This window comes from Ursus arctos, unplaced genomic scaffold (genome assembly GCF_023065955.2).
Source record: "Ursus arctos isolate Adak ecotype North America unplaced genomic scaffold, UrsArc2.0 scaffold_9, whole genome shotgun sequence".
NCBI lineage: Eukaryota > Metazoa > Chordata > Mammalia > Carnivora > Ursidae > Ursus > Ursus arctos.
Window position 1 is genome coordinate 2,426,770 of NW_026623111.1, and position 15,684 is coordinate 2,442,453.

The window sequence follows — 15,684 nt, forward strand, 5'->3', positions numbered from 1 at the left end:
TCCTCCCAAGGGGAAGGGGACATTCCTGGGCACCCTGCAGTTAGGGCAGGTGGACTGGCAGCTCTGGGGCTGCCCACCTCCCCAGGCTTATCCTGGGTGGGGCCAAGCTGAAGTGCTGGGAGCGGCAGGGCTCCCCATCCTGGGGTCAGTGTCGGTAACGCTCAGCCCAGTGCACACAAAGCTCCCCACCGCGCCTGGCCTTTTGCTGGCTGTGGGGCTCGCACCCACCTGCCAGGCCTGGGAGACGCAGCGCTCATAGCCACTCTGGTTAGCATAGTTCACAGACAGTGGCCAGCCCTGTGGAGCGGTGGGGGCCGGAAGCCGGGGCCACAAGTCCAAGCCCCCACAGGTAGTGTGTCCGGCAAGACTTCCTGGAGGAGGCTTCTAAGCTGAGACCCAGGGACACTGTCAGGTCCAGGGCCAGTGTGGCTGATGCCAGAGGGCACAGCTGGACCAGGTGGGGTGAGCTGGGCCGCAGATGTGAGGGATATGTGGGCCCGGCATTGGAGGCTGCCAGAGTTAATCATTTCCAGGTGGCCTTGACCCCCCACCTGCCCTGGTTGCTCTGTTTCTGCCTCCTGCTGCCCCTTACGCCAGCCCAGGAGGAGCCATGGGGCGCTGGGCCCGGGGTCCCAGCCTTTGCGCCCCGCCGGGAATGGCCCTGCTGCTGCTGCTGCTGCTGGTGGCTCGCGGGGCTCAGCCCCTGGCTGGCAGGGTGAGCGCTGACCCCATGGCGCTGTGACCATGGGCTCCCTGTGCCCACTCTGGGTCCTGGGGCCGGGGCCAGGGAGGGCTGTGGAGTGGGTGAGGGGCCCAGTGCACTGACAGCTGGCTTTCTGGCCTTCAGTGGGCAGACGTCTGGGCATGCTGGGCTGGCCTGGGGGACAGGAGGCCTGGGGGACAGGAGGCTTGGGGATCTGACCTGCTGGGCCCCCACCTGGGAGCATGAGGGCCACTCCCCTCTCTCTGGGCCTATTTTGGGTCCCATTGTTTGGGGGGGTGGGGGGACCTCGGAGGCCTCATGGCTGCTCTCGTCCATCCCCCAGAACAGATCCCCAGGATTGGAGGCTGGAAGACAACCAGCCCACCCTGTCTAACCCCGCGGGCTCGGCGGGAGGGGATGGGGCCCAGCTGAGGCCTCAGGACAGCCAGTGGCCAGGGTCCCCTTGGTTTCTACTCTAAGACCTTAGGGCCCCAATATGGCAACTGTGGTTGGGGACGGCGACCAGCTCAGCCGGCGGGGCCTGAGTGTGAAGGGGGCCATCCCACACTGACACCATCACAGCCCTCTTGGCTCCTCCTAGAACCTCACAGAACCCCCAGAACCTAACGCCACAGTGACCCCTGGGACCCCCACGATCCCTGTAACCTCCGTGACCCCTGGGACCCCAGCCACGAGTGCTCCAGAGGCACAGGGACCCCGTGGTAGGGGGCTCACCCCCCCGCCCAGGGCAGCTCCCTCCAGCAGCAGCCCTGGGGGCCCAGGTGGGTCAGGAGAGCTTCCCGGAAGTGGAGGCGGCGGGCTACACCTGGGCGGGTGGGTCGGGAGGATCTCAGGCGGCTGCTGGGGAGCGGGGTGGGCGATGTGGGGTCAGGAGGTGCCCAGCACGGGAGCCCCTTGATCCCCTCCCCTCCCTCCGCAGTGCTCACAGAGGACGGGCGGCCCTGCAGGCTCCCCTTCCGCTATGGCGGCCGCATGTTCCACTCCTGCACGTCGGAGGGAAGCGCCCACAGGAAGTGGTGGGTCCCAGCTGGGAGGGGGGGAGGCCTGCGGGCACAGAGCACCAGCCCCCCCCCCCAGGTCCCCACGGCCCCTGTCCACCCTCCACCCTCCCTACTCCAGCCTGAGCCCCTACACAGCAGGGAAGGGAGGGGTGGGTGTGACTCAGGCAGAGCTCCAGAGTGGCCAGCAGGGCACCCTGCCAGAGGCGCGGGGCGGGGGGGGGGGGCAGGGGGGAAGGTCTCTGGGCTGGGACTCACCTGTCTCCTCACCCCCAGGTGTGCCACCACTCACAACTATGACCGCGACAGGGCCTGGGGCTATTGTGCACAGGTCTCTGTGCCCAGGGAGGGTCCAGGTGGGTGCTGGCGGCGGGGGGGTGGGGGGGTGGGGGGTGGGAGGGTGCTGGTTCTGGGGTGGGGTGTGTCTAAGGGAATGCTAGGGTCAACCTGCTGATGGGGGTGGGAGCCAAGGGGACAGAGCTGACCTGGGACAGCGGGTCCTGCTTAGAGTGCAGGAGGGGACTTTGGGGTCCACCCCACTGCAGCGCTGGGGACCTGGGAAGGGACAGAGGAGTCATCAGCCCAGGGGGCAGCAGGAGTGCAGAGGGTGGAGCCCCTCCCAGGCAGGACCCTGCTTCTCCAGGAGCCACAGGGCTGCCTCGGTCATTGCTGGGACCAAGGCGCCCCCTGGTGGTCGGCTGGGCCCTGTGGCTGCACAGGTAGAGCCCTGAACAGAGATGAGGGCCCATAGGGTCTGCAGGGGGGCTGCTGACAGCCCCACCCACAAGGATCCCAGGGCACACAGGAGGGAACTGTGCTGCCTGATGAGGGACTGGGCTTCCAGGTACAGACCCAGACGCCCGCTTGCCCAGGGTCTGTGTGCTGGGTGGGGGTGCTGGGACGACAGGGAAGGCCTGCACCCCAAGGAACCCAGAGGGGCAGCCTGAAGGCAGGAGGCCCGATGGAGGCACTGTGGGCCTTGGCAAGCAGACGGGGCCTGGGAGAGACATGCTGACAGGCCGTGTTCTCTTACATCTGTCCCCCGTTCCTCCGCGTGTCCCCAGCTGCCCCAGATCCCTGCGCCTCCAGCCCGTGCCTCAACGGGGGCTCGTGCTCCAACACCCAGGACCCCGAGTCCTACCACTGCACCTGCCCCACGGCTTTCACAGGCAAGGACTGCGGCACAGGTGCGCAGGGCCACGGGGGTGCCCGGGGCCGGGCCAGGTCCTGGCAGGATGGGCGGGGGAAGTGCCTGCCCGAGGACAGCGATGTGAGGGTGCTCCGCGACCCCCAGAAAAATGCTTCGACGAGACGCGCTACGAGCACCTGGAGGTGGGCGACCGCTGGGCCCGAGTGAGCCAGGGCCAAGTGGAGCAGTGTGAGTGTACTGGGGGCCAGATCCGCTGCGAGGGCGCCCGCCACACAGGTACGCTATGGCCGGGGGAGGGGCTGGCCCGGGGTCCCCCAGCCGCAGGCACCAGGCGGACTGGCCCCGAGCCCGCCCTCACGCGGCTGGCATCCTCAAGGCCTGAGGCCTAGCTTCTGAGCCCTCCCCCCAGCTTGCCTGAGCAGCCCGTGCCTGAACGGGGGCACCTGCCACCTCATCGTGGCCACTGGGACCACCGTATGCTCCTGCCCCCCGGGCCACGCTGGGCGGCTCTGCAACGTCGGTGAGTGGCCACCTCCTGGCCCTGGGCCCCAGGGCCAGCGTCAGTGCAGACACAGCCTCGGGTCCGGGCTCACCGCACCCCGTGCTGCCCACAGTGCCCACCCAGCGCTGCTTCGTGGGGAACGGCACCGACTATCGAGGCGTGGCCAGCACGGCGGCCTCCGGCCTCAGCTGCCTGGCCTGGAACTCGGACCTGCTCTACCAGGAGCTGCACGTGGACTCCGTGGGCGCCGCGGCCCTGCTCGGCCTGGGCCCTCACGCCTACTGCCGGTCAGCACTGGCCTGGCCTGCCCCAGGCTGCCTCATCCAGGGTGGGCAGGCTCTGTCCCGGGGCGGAAGTCAGGCCCACAGGGCCCGAGGCCACGGTGCCCATCTGCAGAATCAGCCAAACGCTGCTGGGAAGGGGGTGTCAGGAGCCCCACCCTGCCGGGTTCTCCCATCTGCCCCGGCCCCGGCCCACCTGCCTCTCCATGCACCCCAGGAACCCAGACAAGGACGAGAGGCCCTGGTGCTACGTGGTGAAGGACAGCGCGCTCTCCTGGGAGTACTGCCGCCTGGTGGCCTGTGGTGCGCGAATGTGCAGCAGGGGGCGTGAGGATCGAGCAGGGGCAGCCTGGCCCCAGTCCCACGGGGGTCACAGCAATTTTCCCTGTGGTCCTCCCTCTTTGGAGGACAACGGCCCCCTCTGAGAGACGGGGAAACTGAGGCTCCCTGGAGCAGAGCTCACCCAAAGCCATGTGATGGGCTGGCACCCGGGGTCAGAGCAGGCCAGCAGGTCACAGGTCCTCTGGGTGGCTCCCACCCAGCCTGAGCCGAGACAGGAAAGTGTCAGTTAGGGGTGAATAATGGGGGTGGGAGGTACAGCAGGTTCCCCTGGAGTCAGACCCTGGAGGTGGGAAGCTCCAGGAGAGCAGCCTGCCCTCGGGCCCCTGTGCCCGCAGGGCCACCTGACTGGCCTGGGCTCTGAGGTCCCGGGCAGCTGGGAGGGACAGGAACCCCTGCCAGGCGTGCCACACCACTGTGGTACCCACAGAGCCTTGCGACTGACGGGGTCTTGTTCTCCCCATTGTATAGAAGAGGAAACTGAGGCTCAGTTGATTGTGTGCCTGTGAGGGCAAAGGGGGCTGAGCCCTGGGCCCTTTTCCATGTGAGCTGCCTGGGGTGGGGCGGGTGGTGGGTGAGGGTGGCAGCCAGGACCCACTCTGGGCGGGGGTGTGACCCGGTGACCTGTGCCCCTAGAATCCCTTGCCAGAATCCCGCCCCTGCCCGCTGAGGTCCTGCTGAGCCGGGCTGAGCCTGCCCCAGTGGGACGCCAGGCCTGTGGCAAGAGGCACAAGAAAAGGAGCTTTCTCCGGCCACGCATCATCGGCGGCTCATCTTCCCTGCCCGGCTCCCACCCCTGGCTGGCCGCCGTCTACATCGGGAGCAACTTCTGTGCAGGGAGTCTTGTCCACACATGCTGGGTGGTGTCCGCGGCCCACTGCTTCTCCAACAGGTGAGTGGCTTGGTCCACGCCCCCCGCTGCATGTTACAGCCCATCCACTTGCCCAGCCCCCCACCTGGCCATACACCCACCATCCCTTCCACACCTCTCCCCCACCCACTCCCCCATGCCCCATCTACCCTCCATTGCCACCCTCCCATCCACCCATCTGCCTGTCCTCACACACTGTGTTCCCACATGTCCCCACCTACACCTATAACCCCCAGCTTTGGTCCCTCGTTTTCCCATGGCCCCACTGACTCTAGGGCGGGGGGTGGCGGGGGTTGGTGTTCAGCTTGGTGCTGGGCCTGGAAGCTGAGGCGACCAGCCCCACCCCTGCCCCGGGTCACGGCCCAGCCCTGCCAGGGCAGTTCTGTGCTGGGGGGGTGGGGGGGCAGAGGGGTTGGGGGGTGATGGGCATGCCCTTATCTGGGAAGATCCCACCCCTCCAGACCCCAGATTGAGCAGGTGGGGGCGCCTTACCCCCGCCCCCCAGCACGGACTCCGAGGCCCCGCCCACTCCGTGAGCTAAGCTTCCTGTGAGAAGGCAGGCTTGGGCAGGCAGCTAAGGGAGTGGGGGTCGGGGATGCAAGGCCCACCACCGCACACCCAGAGGAGGCAGCCAACTCACAGCAGGAAAGGCCAGGCCCTCCTCTGCCTCCACCTGCTGGCATGGGAACAAGGTTCCCCGTGTGGGAGTCCAGACAGGCAGCATCCCCCTGGGAGTCCACTGGGAGAGGATGGGCCTGACAGTAGCATCCCAGGGATCAGGGGCTGGAGGGTTGGCAGCGTGAGTCTGGCCTTGAGCCTCACTGGGCACCCAGGGACTACAGCATGGGGGGCGGGCAGTGGGCGCAAGGCCTGCCCTGTGCGAAGCTGTGACCTGTGGTAGGATCGCCGCTGGTCCTGGGAAATAGGACCTTTGAGGCCTCCCCGTATGGAAAGAGATTGGGTGGGGGTTTAAGAGGCTGGAGGAGGGGAGCCGGTACCCACTCCTCACATCTAGGCCAGGGCTGGGGGAGTGAGGCAGGGGCGCTGGAGGTGAATGGTGGACTCCCAGGTGGCCCCCCCAGGAGGGGCATGCTCCTTTGGCAAAGGAGCAAAAGGGGCAAAAGACAGAACTGGGGGCCCAAAGCCGATGGACAGCCCGCCCCGCCCTGCCCTGCCTCACACTCAGCAATCTGGTCCTCCCCCCCCCCCCCCGTCCATGGAGGCCTGGTTGTTTCAAGCCCTGAGTTCACTGGCCGTCCCCCTGAGAGCCTACCTGAGCGAGATCCATGTGTCCCCATCTCTGGCCCTGGACTTGGGTTGCTGACCCTGACCAAAGGCCAGGCACCAAGCCCCACTGTGTGCTGAGCTGGCTGGCTGCCCCTGGTGTAGGAGCCCATTTTCCAGAAGGGCCTAAGGCCTGGGAGGGCCTAGGGGCCGAGGTCCCACAGTGGCCTGGAGCTGGAGTCCAATGAAGGAGGCCCAAGCCAGGCTGGGGGTTACCCCCTTCAACAGGAGCTGGGAAAACAGAGGCCCAGAGTGGGGACAGAGAGCCTGACCGTGGGGGCCCAGGGCCTGTGCCCAGCAGAAGTGAGGGGCTGGATCTGGGGGACCTAGGCTAGATAGGAGCTGGGTCAGGGCCACTAGGCAGGGCTGGGGTCTCCACCCACTCAGGCCCCAATCAGCATGGTCCCCACCTGCATGAAGCCCCCAGAGGTTACTAAAGGGGATGCATTAGAGATGGCACAGCCTAAGATCGTGTGTGTGTGTGTGTGTGTGTGTGTGTGTGTGTGTGTGGCCATAGCCCACCACTCCCCCCGCCTCACCCAGGCCTCTCCGCAGGGATCCCGGGGACCTGCCTGTTTCTGCGGCTATCTCCAGAATGCTTGAGCCGCAGCGGGTGGTGGGGCAGAGCATGAGGAGGCGGGGCCAGAGGGGAGAGCCTGAGGGGAGGGGGGTCTGGGGCGGGGGGCTCGGGGCGGGGCCTGAGGGGAGGGGAGGGACCTGTGGGGAGGGGAGGGACCTGTGGGAGGGACCCGATGGGAGGGGCTTGTGGGGGAAGGGCGGGGCCCAAGGGGAGGGCCTGGGTCGTGCTGCCACCAGCAGCCCTGCACAGCCCCCGCAGGGAAAGTGTCTTAGTGGTCCTGGGCCAACACTTCTTCAACCAAACAACGGACGTAACACAGACGTTTGGCATCGAGAAATACATCCCGTACCCCATGTACTCAGTGTTCAACCCCAGTGACCATGACCTGGGTAAGGCTTGGGACATGTTGGGATACAACAGGGCCAGGGATGTGTGTGTGCTTTGCACACCCCAGGCCAGAGCCAGGAGAGAGGCAGGGGTAGGCATCAGGCCGACCTGGGGAGAGGGGAAGAGGGGAAGGGAGGGAAGGGGCAGGAAAGGAGAGACAGAGGGGGAAGGGCAAGGCGGAGGGGAGGGCAGCCAGGGAACCTGGTAAGGCAGAGTGGCCTTGGCCTGGCGGGAGGAAGACCTGGCTGGCCAGCCTTGCCGAGCCCTGGGCCAGCTCTCCTGCTCCAACCCGGGTCTCCCAGGCCACAGCCCCTCTGCCCCTGCATGGACCCCCATGGCCTGGGCTGATCTCTGGTCTCTCTCTTGGCCAGTCTTGATCCGGCTGAAGAAGAAGGGGGACCGCTGTGCCGTCCGCTCCCAGTTCGTCCAGCCTATCTGCCTGCCTGAGCCCAGCAGCCCCTTCCCCGCTGGACACAAGTGCCAGATTGCGGGCTGGGGCCACCAGGACGAGAGTGAGTGGGGGAGGGGGCACCGTGTCCAGGGGAGCCGGGGCCAGCCCCAGGGAGCCACGCCCAGCCTGAGCGCACCCCGTCCGCAGATGTGAGTGGCTACTCCAGCTCCCTGCGGGAGGCGCTGGTCCCCCTGGTCGCAGACCACAAGTGCAGCAGCCCAGAGGTGTATGGGGCCGACATCAGCCCCAACATGCTGTGTGCCGGCTACTTCGACTGCAAGTCCGATGCCTGCCAGGTGAGCCAGGGCCGAGCCCCAAATCGCAAGATTGCCTGCCCCCCGTCCCCCGCAGGGGGAGCTCAGAGCTGAGAGAGACCGTGACCCACAGAGCCTGCGGGGAGCCAGGACAGAGAGCTGCCCCCGGGATGGGGACCCACCTCTTCCGGAGGCCGTCCTGGCCACTGCTGCAAAGCCCTCCCAGCAGGGGAGAGGAGCCCCTCTCACATGATGGGGAGACCGAGGCCCAGGGAGGGGTGGGGTCTCAAAGCCTGGACATGTCCAGCCGAGGGTAGGGCTGTCCACGTGACACCAAAGGCCAAAGCCCTTTACAGCTAGAGTTCGTCCAAGTGGGCTCAGTCGATCAGCCAGTCCCAAGAGCTAGCATTTATCAGGGTCTCCGCAAGCACAATCTTTAGGCTGCAAGTCAACCCTGAGATGGAGGGGCTGCTTTACTTCCCATTTTATAGGTGGGCAAACTGAGGCCCGGAGCGGTCCTATCACTCTTCCCAGGTCACACAACTCAGAAGTGGCAAGGGGGTTTGACACTGGACCACAGGAACATAATAAGCACCTTTGGGGGAAGTCAAGGCTGGCTTTCTGGACGAGGGGGCATTTGTACTTGTTTTGAGGCATGAATAGGAGTCTGCTAGGGGGCTAGGAGGGCATTTCAAGTGGGAAGATTAGCCCAGAACACAGGGACCACCTGGTCCACAAAGGGTGTGTGCTGGTGGGTGGTGGGTGGTGGGGAGCCAGGTTGGGGAGCACGTCCCTGGTCACAGAGCTGAGAGGAGTCTATGGGAAAGCTTTGGGAACTGCAATGACCGGTCAGACGCTGTCACAGCAGCCCTGGAATGAGAGGAATTCGTGTCTAGGAGGCCGGGGGAAGGTGGGATAGAGCCTTTACTTGGAAATACCTTTGTCATCGGTCCCCCCAGGGTGTCAGGAAGTCTGTGTTGGGAGCTCCTGGGGAGTCCTCATCAAAGGGGACACCTGAGACTCTTCCGGGACATTTTCGGGGTTGGGGTGAAGGAGGCGGAGCAGGAGTGGGTGGTGGGGTGTTTCCCGGCTGCTGAGGAGCTGAGCCAGTGCCTGGCTCTGACCAGCAGCCCTGCCGCAGGGGGACTCGGGCGGGCCCCTGGCCTGTGAGAAGAATGGCGTGGCCTACCTGTATGGCATCATCAGCTGGGGCGATGGCTGTGGGAGGCTTAATAAACCCGGTGTCTACACCCGGGTGGCCAAGTACGTGGACTGGATCAAAGACCGGATATGGCCCCCTAAGCGGCCGGTGGATCCCTCCTGAGACAGCCCCCACCTCTGGGTTGGGCATCCTGCCTCTGCACCGTTCCCAGACTCGTAACAATAAAGATGCTTCCAGGAACCCAGCCCACACTGCCCACGCCTCTGCATACCTCCCCCCAGCCTTCCCCGGGCCAGGACCCAGGCCCACATTTGTAGGGGGTATGGCTTGGGGCCAGGGGTCCCGGGGCCAGCTGCCCATCTTCCCTTTCTCAGAGAAGAAGGGAGCCTGCAGCCCCAAGGGAGGGTCTGGCCTCAAGGCCCTGGGGATCAGGACAGGGCACTTAGTGGACCCTCTCCAGAACCCCAGCTGTCTCTAGCCTACCCACCTCGGGCCACCTGCAGGCAGCTGGGGCTGAAGCCCAGACATCCTGGTTGTCTCAGGGCAGGGTCCGAGTCAAGCAGCGCAGTGAACATGAAGAGTTTAGACAGGTTACGTGGAGATACCTACTGGCCCTCATTTTGCTTCGAGAAAGCGCCCTGACTGCTGCAGTCCCTTAGGAGGGGACTATTAGGGGGCTATTTCCTAGGAGGAAGGCCAGAGATGCCCTGTCGAAGAAACCAGCAGGCCCAGATGTCAGGGGCGTGGAGGCCAGTGGGCCGCTACTGGAATCTATCTCTCGGAGCCATGTTGCTGCCCAGCCAGCTGGCCAGGACGCCTGGGGGAGGGAATCAGTGGTGCCTGGAAGTGCCCAGGATTCCCGGCAGAGGGAGTGGCAGCTGCAAAGGGCCTGAGGCAGCGGGGTGTGGCTTATCTGAGGAAGGGTGGCTGGAGACCGGAGAAGGCAAGGATGGGGGGTTGCTGCGGTCTGCAGTGAGTTACTGGGTGTGCCCCAGGGGTCCCTGATTGGGCTTCAGCAGGGTGGACATGCGATGACCCCTGTGGCCCGGAAGAGAGGCCTGGGGGTGCGGGGGTGGGCAGAGAGGTGCTGTCGACAGCACCCCGTGCCCAGCAGCGGTGCCTCGGGGAGCCGGGAGCCCTGGTCTCAGAGAGGCCCGAGATGGCCCCACACTGGGTCCATCCAGACCCACACCCACCCATCCTGCTCTGGGAAGGGGACCCTCCTCCCAGAGCTGCCCAGAGGGTGGGGGTCCTCCGCATAGTCTCCACCCACCTCTCCTGCTCCTCCCGGACCCCCAAAGCTGCCTCCTCTCCTGTCACCTCCACAGCCCACACCTCAGACCAGGTCTTCCTGCCTCTCTCTGAGGTGACAGGTCAGGACTTTCTCTAGGTCACTGCCCCTCCCACCTTGGAGCCTCCCCCAATCCCTGGGGTTGGACCCCACCTACCTCCAGCCCACCCCGCCTTGCTCCCCAGTCTGTGCTGTGGCCACTCTGGCCTCCCTCTGCCCTTGCTCATGCTGTTCCCACTGCTTCTAGAATGTTCTCTCTCATACTGCCCCTCCCCCCTTCACCCAGTGGAGCTCAGGCCACTCGTGGACGCCGTCCTGCGAGGCCAGTGTAGTGGGGTCCTTCTCTCTGGTCATTCTCTCCATCGGCACAGAGGCCATGGGCTTTGCCGGCTGCCTTGGCTCTTGGCCTGTCTCACTCTGGACCACATCCCGAAGCTGGACCGATGCAGCTGGAGCGATGGGGAGTCCCGCACTCAGCCGCCTGCTGCCACGGGCTCGCCGCTGCATCTGTTCCCCTACGGAGAGAGGAAGAGCAATGGCACCGCCTCCCCTACGGGCTCCTGCATGAGGCTCTGGGTGGCGGGTCCCCCTCGTAGAGGACGGCGCCCGGTCCTGGGAAGGCCCAGGCAGGTGTGCTGGGCCCCTCTCCCTATGGTGGGACTTGGAGCCCTCAGGCAGGCCCAAACTCTCTGCTGGAGCCCCACCACGCTGGTCCGAGCCCAGGCCACCGAGGCTGGTGCCGTGGCCAAAGGAGCGCAGGGACGGAGCAGCTGCTGCTCGGGAACGTGGGGCCTCCAGCGGCCCGGGCTCGGCCCCCGCGCCCATCACCCCCTGACTCTCCTCCCTGGGGGTGCTGCGTGCGAGTCTGTTAAAGAGGCTGCTCCGCTGAGAGGGTCTAGTGCGCGGGCCGGCCAGCACTGCCTGCGGCGAGCCGCGCTGTCGCTGTCGGCGTGAGCCCGGCCTCTTCAGCTGGCCCTCCACATGACGCCGCGTCCCCGCGCTCTCCGCCTTGAGCTCCGCCCCGGACGCTGATCTCCACCGCCACCTGGCTCCTGGGCCGCTGGGTTTTTGAGGACACTGGGGAGCCCGGAGCAGGTCAGAGGAGGGAGGAGACTGACATTGGACATTGATTTCCCCGGCTCCCTCCGTTTGGGGCCACCTGTCTGTTATAGGCTGAACTGTGTCCTCCTAAAATTCCAATGTTGAAGTCCCAGCCCCCATGACCTCAGAACGTGGTCTTCTGAGGAGGGAGGGCCGTTGCGGAGGAGACCACATCGAGATGAGGCCGCGGCCCTGATGTAGTAGGGCTGTGTCCCTAGAAGGAGGAAGTGTGGACACAGACACGCCCCCGGAAGTGCCACCAGGGATGGTGGCCATCGGCAGGCCAAGGGCAGAGGCCGGGAGCACGTTCTCGCTGGGCCTCGGGAGGAACCGGACCCGCCGGCCTCTCGGTCTTGGACTCTGGTCTCCAGCACGCTGAGCCCATCAGCTTCTGCTGGTCACGGCCCGTCGAGGAAGTGCTGTGCGCCCGGTCCCTTCACGGAAGGCCACTGCTCCTCCCAACATGGGAATGACCCTCTCCTCCTGGGGCCTAGAGGTGGTAACCCCTCCTCCTGTCCCGCCCAGGCCCCTGACTTAGCCCTGGTGGCTCCCTCCAAGACCACGTCTCCGAATTGTGCGGATACGGCGCCGGCACGTCCGGCCCCTGGCTGACACACGCCCTCTTAACTTTTTACAAGTGTTTTAGGATCTGTGTTTTGTGTGGGGTTTTACATTCTGTTTGTGAGTGAGATTGGCCTTTCTTACACTCTTTGAATGACTCTCAGAATGCGTTCGAGAGTATCCCTTCTTTATTATTCCCTGGAGGACTTGGTATAAAGCTGGCATGATCTGTCTTTGCAAGTTTGGTAGAATCCTCTCTCAAATGCACTGGGCCCCGTGTTCCCTTTACAGGACATTTTACTGCTGGTTCCGTGTGTTCATGGTGGCCGGCTCGAGGAGAAGTCTGTTTCTTGAGCCGGTTACAGAAGCTGTGCTTCTGTGAGTTGATGTGTCTGACGTTCGCAGTGGGCCGCAGGGCTGCTGATGGCCTTCCCCCATCACATGCCAGCCTCTTTCCCCTCTGTCAGCTGCTAGAAGGTTCTCCACGGCCTCCAGCCTGCAGTGCTGCTATAGCTGGTGGAGAGTCTGCTCTGAGTCTGCTCTCCACCAGCCATCTCTCGTCAATACCTTTTCCCTCTGGTGGCTTTTCCGACCCCCTTCTTTCCGACATGCCGTGGGGTCACCGTGATGGGTGCCGGCGTGGGCACCCTCCCTTCCCCCACCCTGCTTGCTATCTGTGAGACTTTTTTTTTAAGATTTTATTTATTTATTTGACAGCGAGAGAGGGAACACGAGCAGGGGGAGTGGGAGAGGAAGAAGCAGGCTTCCAGCGGAGGAGCCTGACGTGGGGCTCGATGCCAGAACGCTGGGATCACGCCCTGGGCAGACGCTTAACGACTGAGCCACCCAGGCGCCCCGTGTCTGTGAGACTTCTTGTCCAGCTGGGAGGTGGCTGGTGCCCTTCCCGGTGGTGACCCAGGGATCCAACCTCCTTGTGTCTGGAACTTCCCATGTCCCACGAGGCTTGGAGTCCACCCCCGTCACTCTATCAGAACGCTCTGTCTGTGTCACGACTGACCCCCCAGACCCAAGAGCCGCGTACAGAGCTCACCATTCTGTGGGTTGGCACCTTTCCCTGGGCTCGGCTGGCTGGTTCTTCTGGGCTGGGCTGGCTCCTTCCCATAGCTGGGGGCATCGGTGGGTCTTGCTTCTGCTCCTGGGGGCCAGCTGGCTGTTGGCTGGGGCCACACGGTGACTAGGCCACGTGTGGTTCCTCATCTATCGGGTTAGCCGAGGCTTGTTCATGTGGCGGAGGCCGGGCTCCCAGAGTGGCCGTGAGCGTTTCTCTTATGCTTCCTCTGTCAAAGCCGGCCAGATTCCAGGTGGAGAGGCGGACTCGGTCTCAGTGGGATGGGGTATAGGGCCTCATTTCCAGGGGTGTGGCTGCGGGGGTGTCACTGCCACCATCTTTTCACATGATCACCCCATTCTCTGTTGGGCTGTCCCGCTGGGGAGGAGACAACAGAAATTTATTTTCTCACTATTCCGGAGGCTGAAGCCACGCTGGTTTCTGGTGACTCTTCCTTCGAGACCGCAGATGGCCGCCTTCCCGCCGTGTCCTCACAGGGCCCTTGTCTGTGTGTGCCCCAAGAGAGGAGAGGTGGCCGTGTCCCCCCCCTACGTGTAAGGCCGAAGTCCTGTGGGATCAGGACCCACCCTCGTGACCTCACTTAGCCTTGCGCGCCTCCTTAAAGACCCCACCTCCAGATACAGCCGCGTAGCCGCGTGGAGGGTTAGCTTCAGCCGTGAGTGTGCGGGGCGCACGACGCAGACTGTGCGACGTATGTGGGGGCTGGTGCCGGGCGCCCTCGGCTGGGCCTGGGAGTGGCGCTCATCCCTTCTGCCCACGCTCCACTGGCCGGACCTCCGTCCTGCAGCCCCCCAGCTGAGGGGTGCCATGAAATGTGAGTGAGTGAGTGGGGTGGGGGGACGCGGGGCACAGTGTTTGCCTTGGGCAGGTGGTACGTGTTTTTCCCCAGCCGCACTGAGCACCTGGAAGCCCAAGATGAGGCAGCCGTCCCAGGTCCCCATCATCCCTGTGTTTGTGACCCAGGGTCATTTTCAGAGACCCCCACACACATGGTCTTACATGGGGGGGGGGTCCATCATCGTAATGAGGCAAGAAGAGGAAACTAAGACGAGAAAGTCACATGATGGTTCAAGTTCACCAGGTGGTAAATGGCAGGTGGGGTGTCTGGTGGCAGGTGCTGTGGCTGCAGAGCCACTGATGGGACCGCGGTGCCCCGTGGCCACAGACTCTGGTAGCAGTGGCGGTGTCCCTGGCTGTGATGTCCAGCAGCGGCACCCCTGGCTGTGTGGTCAGGGGTGCAGCTGTCATTCATGGCCGTGGGCTGCTTGGAAGGTGCCAGCTGTGTCCCGTGGCTGCCGAGTCCAGCTGTGCGGTGGTGCGGGGCCGGCGTGGCATCCGGTCTCAGCAGCGTGGCCGTGCTTCCCTAGTGCCCTGCCTCCCACAGCTCCTGCTGGCTCCCCGGCCTCCCCTGGGTTCGACTAGAGGCCTGACGTGCTTCCAGCAAATTTCTTCCTGCTTCAGTGGCCAGAGTCCTTTCTGCCACTTGCCACCAGCAGCTCTGGCCGTAACAGCTGGGGAAACTCTTCGTGCCGCTGGGCTGCTTGAACGGCGTACCGGAGGCTGGGGGGCTGAGAAACAGACTTTGTTTCTTACAGGCCTGGAGGCCAGAAGTCTGAGATCAGGGTGCCAGCGTGGTCGCTTCCTGGCAGCGGACGGCCACCTTTTGGGGGTGCTCATGTGGCGGAGAGCACATCACTCGTGTCTCTTCTTACGAGGACATGGGACGGGCACTACCCACCCTCCTCGGCTCTCGATGAGGTTACATTAAAAATACCATGAGTCCAGATGCATTAACGCACCGAAACAACCGAACCTCGGAGCCCGGCCAGGCCTGCCGGCCACGGGCGCCGGACACTCACGATAGCCTCCAGGCGGCAGAATTGTCTAGCACGAAGCCTATTTTATAATGAAGCTTCGACCATCTCATGGGTCTCGCTGAAGGTGAGAACTGGAACAGTCGTGAGGGTGCAGGCTGTGGTCGCCAACCGAGTGCTCGCCAGGAGCTGCCAGCATCCCAGGGAACGCGCCGCAGATCGCCGCCGGGGAGGAGCAAGGTCAAAATCTGCACACAGTTAGTACTGTGTGCGCGTCGCTTCCCCGCCGTCCTACGGTTGAAAGATCATCAATTGAATCATCTGTCACTGGGTCCCGGGGCCTCCGCCCTCACGATCTAATCATGTCCCAGGGCCCCACCTCCCAACTCCATCCCTCTGGGGGTTGATCGCAGCACATGAACCTGGGGGGACACAGACATTCGGCCACAGCAGGAGCTGAGGAGCAGAGAGGCCCGAAGTCAGGGGTAGGAGCCAGGCAGGAAGCTCTCCCCGCCTTTCAGCGGCCTGGTGGGGGGAGGGGAGCTGTCTGTCCGAGCCCCGGCCACATTTTCTGGGGCCAGTGCGGGAGCAGGTGCAGCTGCCAGGCGTGGCAGGAGTCTGGGTCAGGGCCAGCGCTGGGGAATGCGGCAGGGCACTGCCCCTCCCTGCAGGGATGACTGAGTGCCAGGCACCCGGGGCGGCGGATGTGTCTCTGGCCACAGCCCCCAGCCGCCATCCGTCTCCGGGCCGGCTGTCCCTCCCGCGCCAGCCCCTGGAGGCCTGAGCCGTGCAGGGGCATGAATGGGGCTCTGTGGCCAGGCAAGTGCTCTGCACGAGGCAGCTG

The 15,684-nt window shown here is 64.6% G+C and overlaps 1 protein-coding gene across 2 annotated transcripts; it reads left to right on the forward strand.

The window, feature by feature from the left end:
* Nucleotides 1-349: 349 nt before the first annotated feature.
* Nucleotides 350-9,227, forward strand: HGFAC (HGF activator). Of its 2 annotated transcripts, none has more exons than XM_026485864.4 (14): nt 350-715; nt 1,305-1,485; nt 1,644-1,740; nt 1,999-2,078; nt 2,787-2,909; nt 3,017-3,148; nt 3,282-3,392; nt 3,487-3,661; nt 3,873-3,958; nt 4,631-4,886; nt 6,979-7,118; nt 7,488-7,628; nt 7,715-7,863; nt 8,963-9,227. In XM_026485864.4, exons 1-14 carry the CDS (start codon nt 611-613, stop codon nt 9,143-9,145), a joined length of 1,959 nt encoding a protein of 652 aa, XP_026341649.1. In that variant the 5' UTR covers nt 350-610; the 3' UTR covers nt 9,146-9,227. The 2 variants fall into 2 exon arrangements, with proteins under 2 accessions (XP_026341649.1, XP_048067913.1); XM_048211956.2 differs by having other exon boundaries at nt 626-715; nt 1,286-1,485.
* The last annotated feature ends 6,457 nt before the right edge of the window (nt 9,228-15,684 follow it).

Excerpts from the sequence above, each read along its gene's own strand:
- HGFAC (XM_026485864.4), top strand. The coding sequence starts at position 611 with ATGGGGCGCTGGGCCCGGGGTCCCAGCCTTTGCGCCCCGCCGGGAATG. Across the intron at positions 1,741-1,998 it reads GGAAGCGCCCACAGGAAGTG|GTGTGCCACCACTCACAACT; the intron begins GTGGGTCCCAGC and ends CCTCACCCCCAG. Across the intron at positions 2,910-3,016 it reads AGGCAAGGACTGCGGCACAG|AAAAATGCTTCGACGAGACG; the intron begins GTGCGCAGGGCC and ends CGCGACCCCCAG.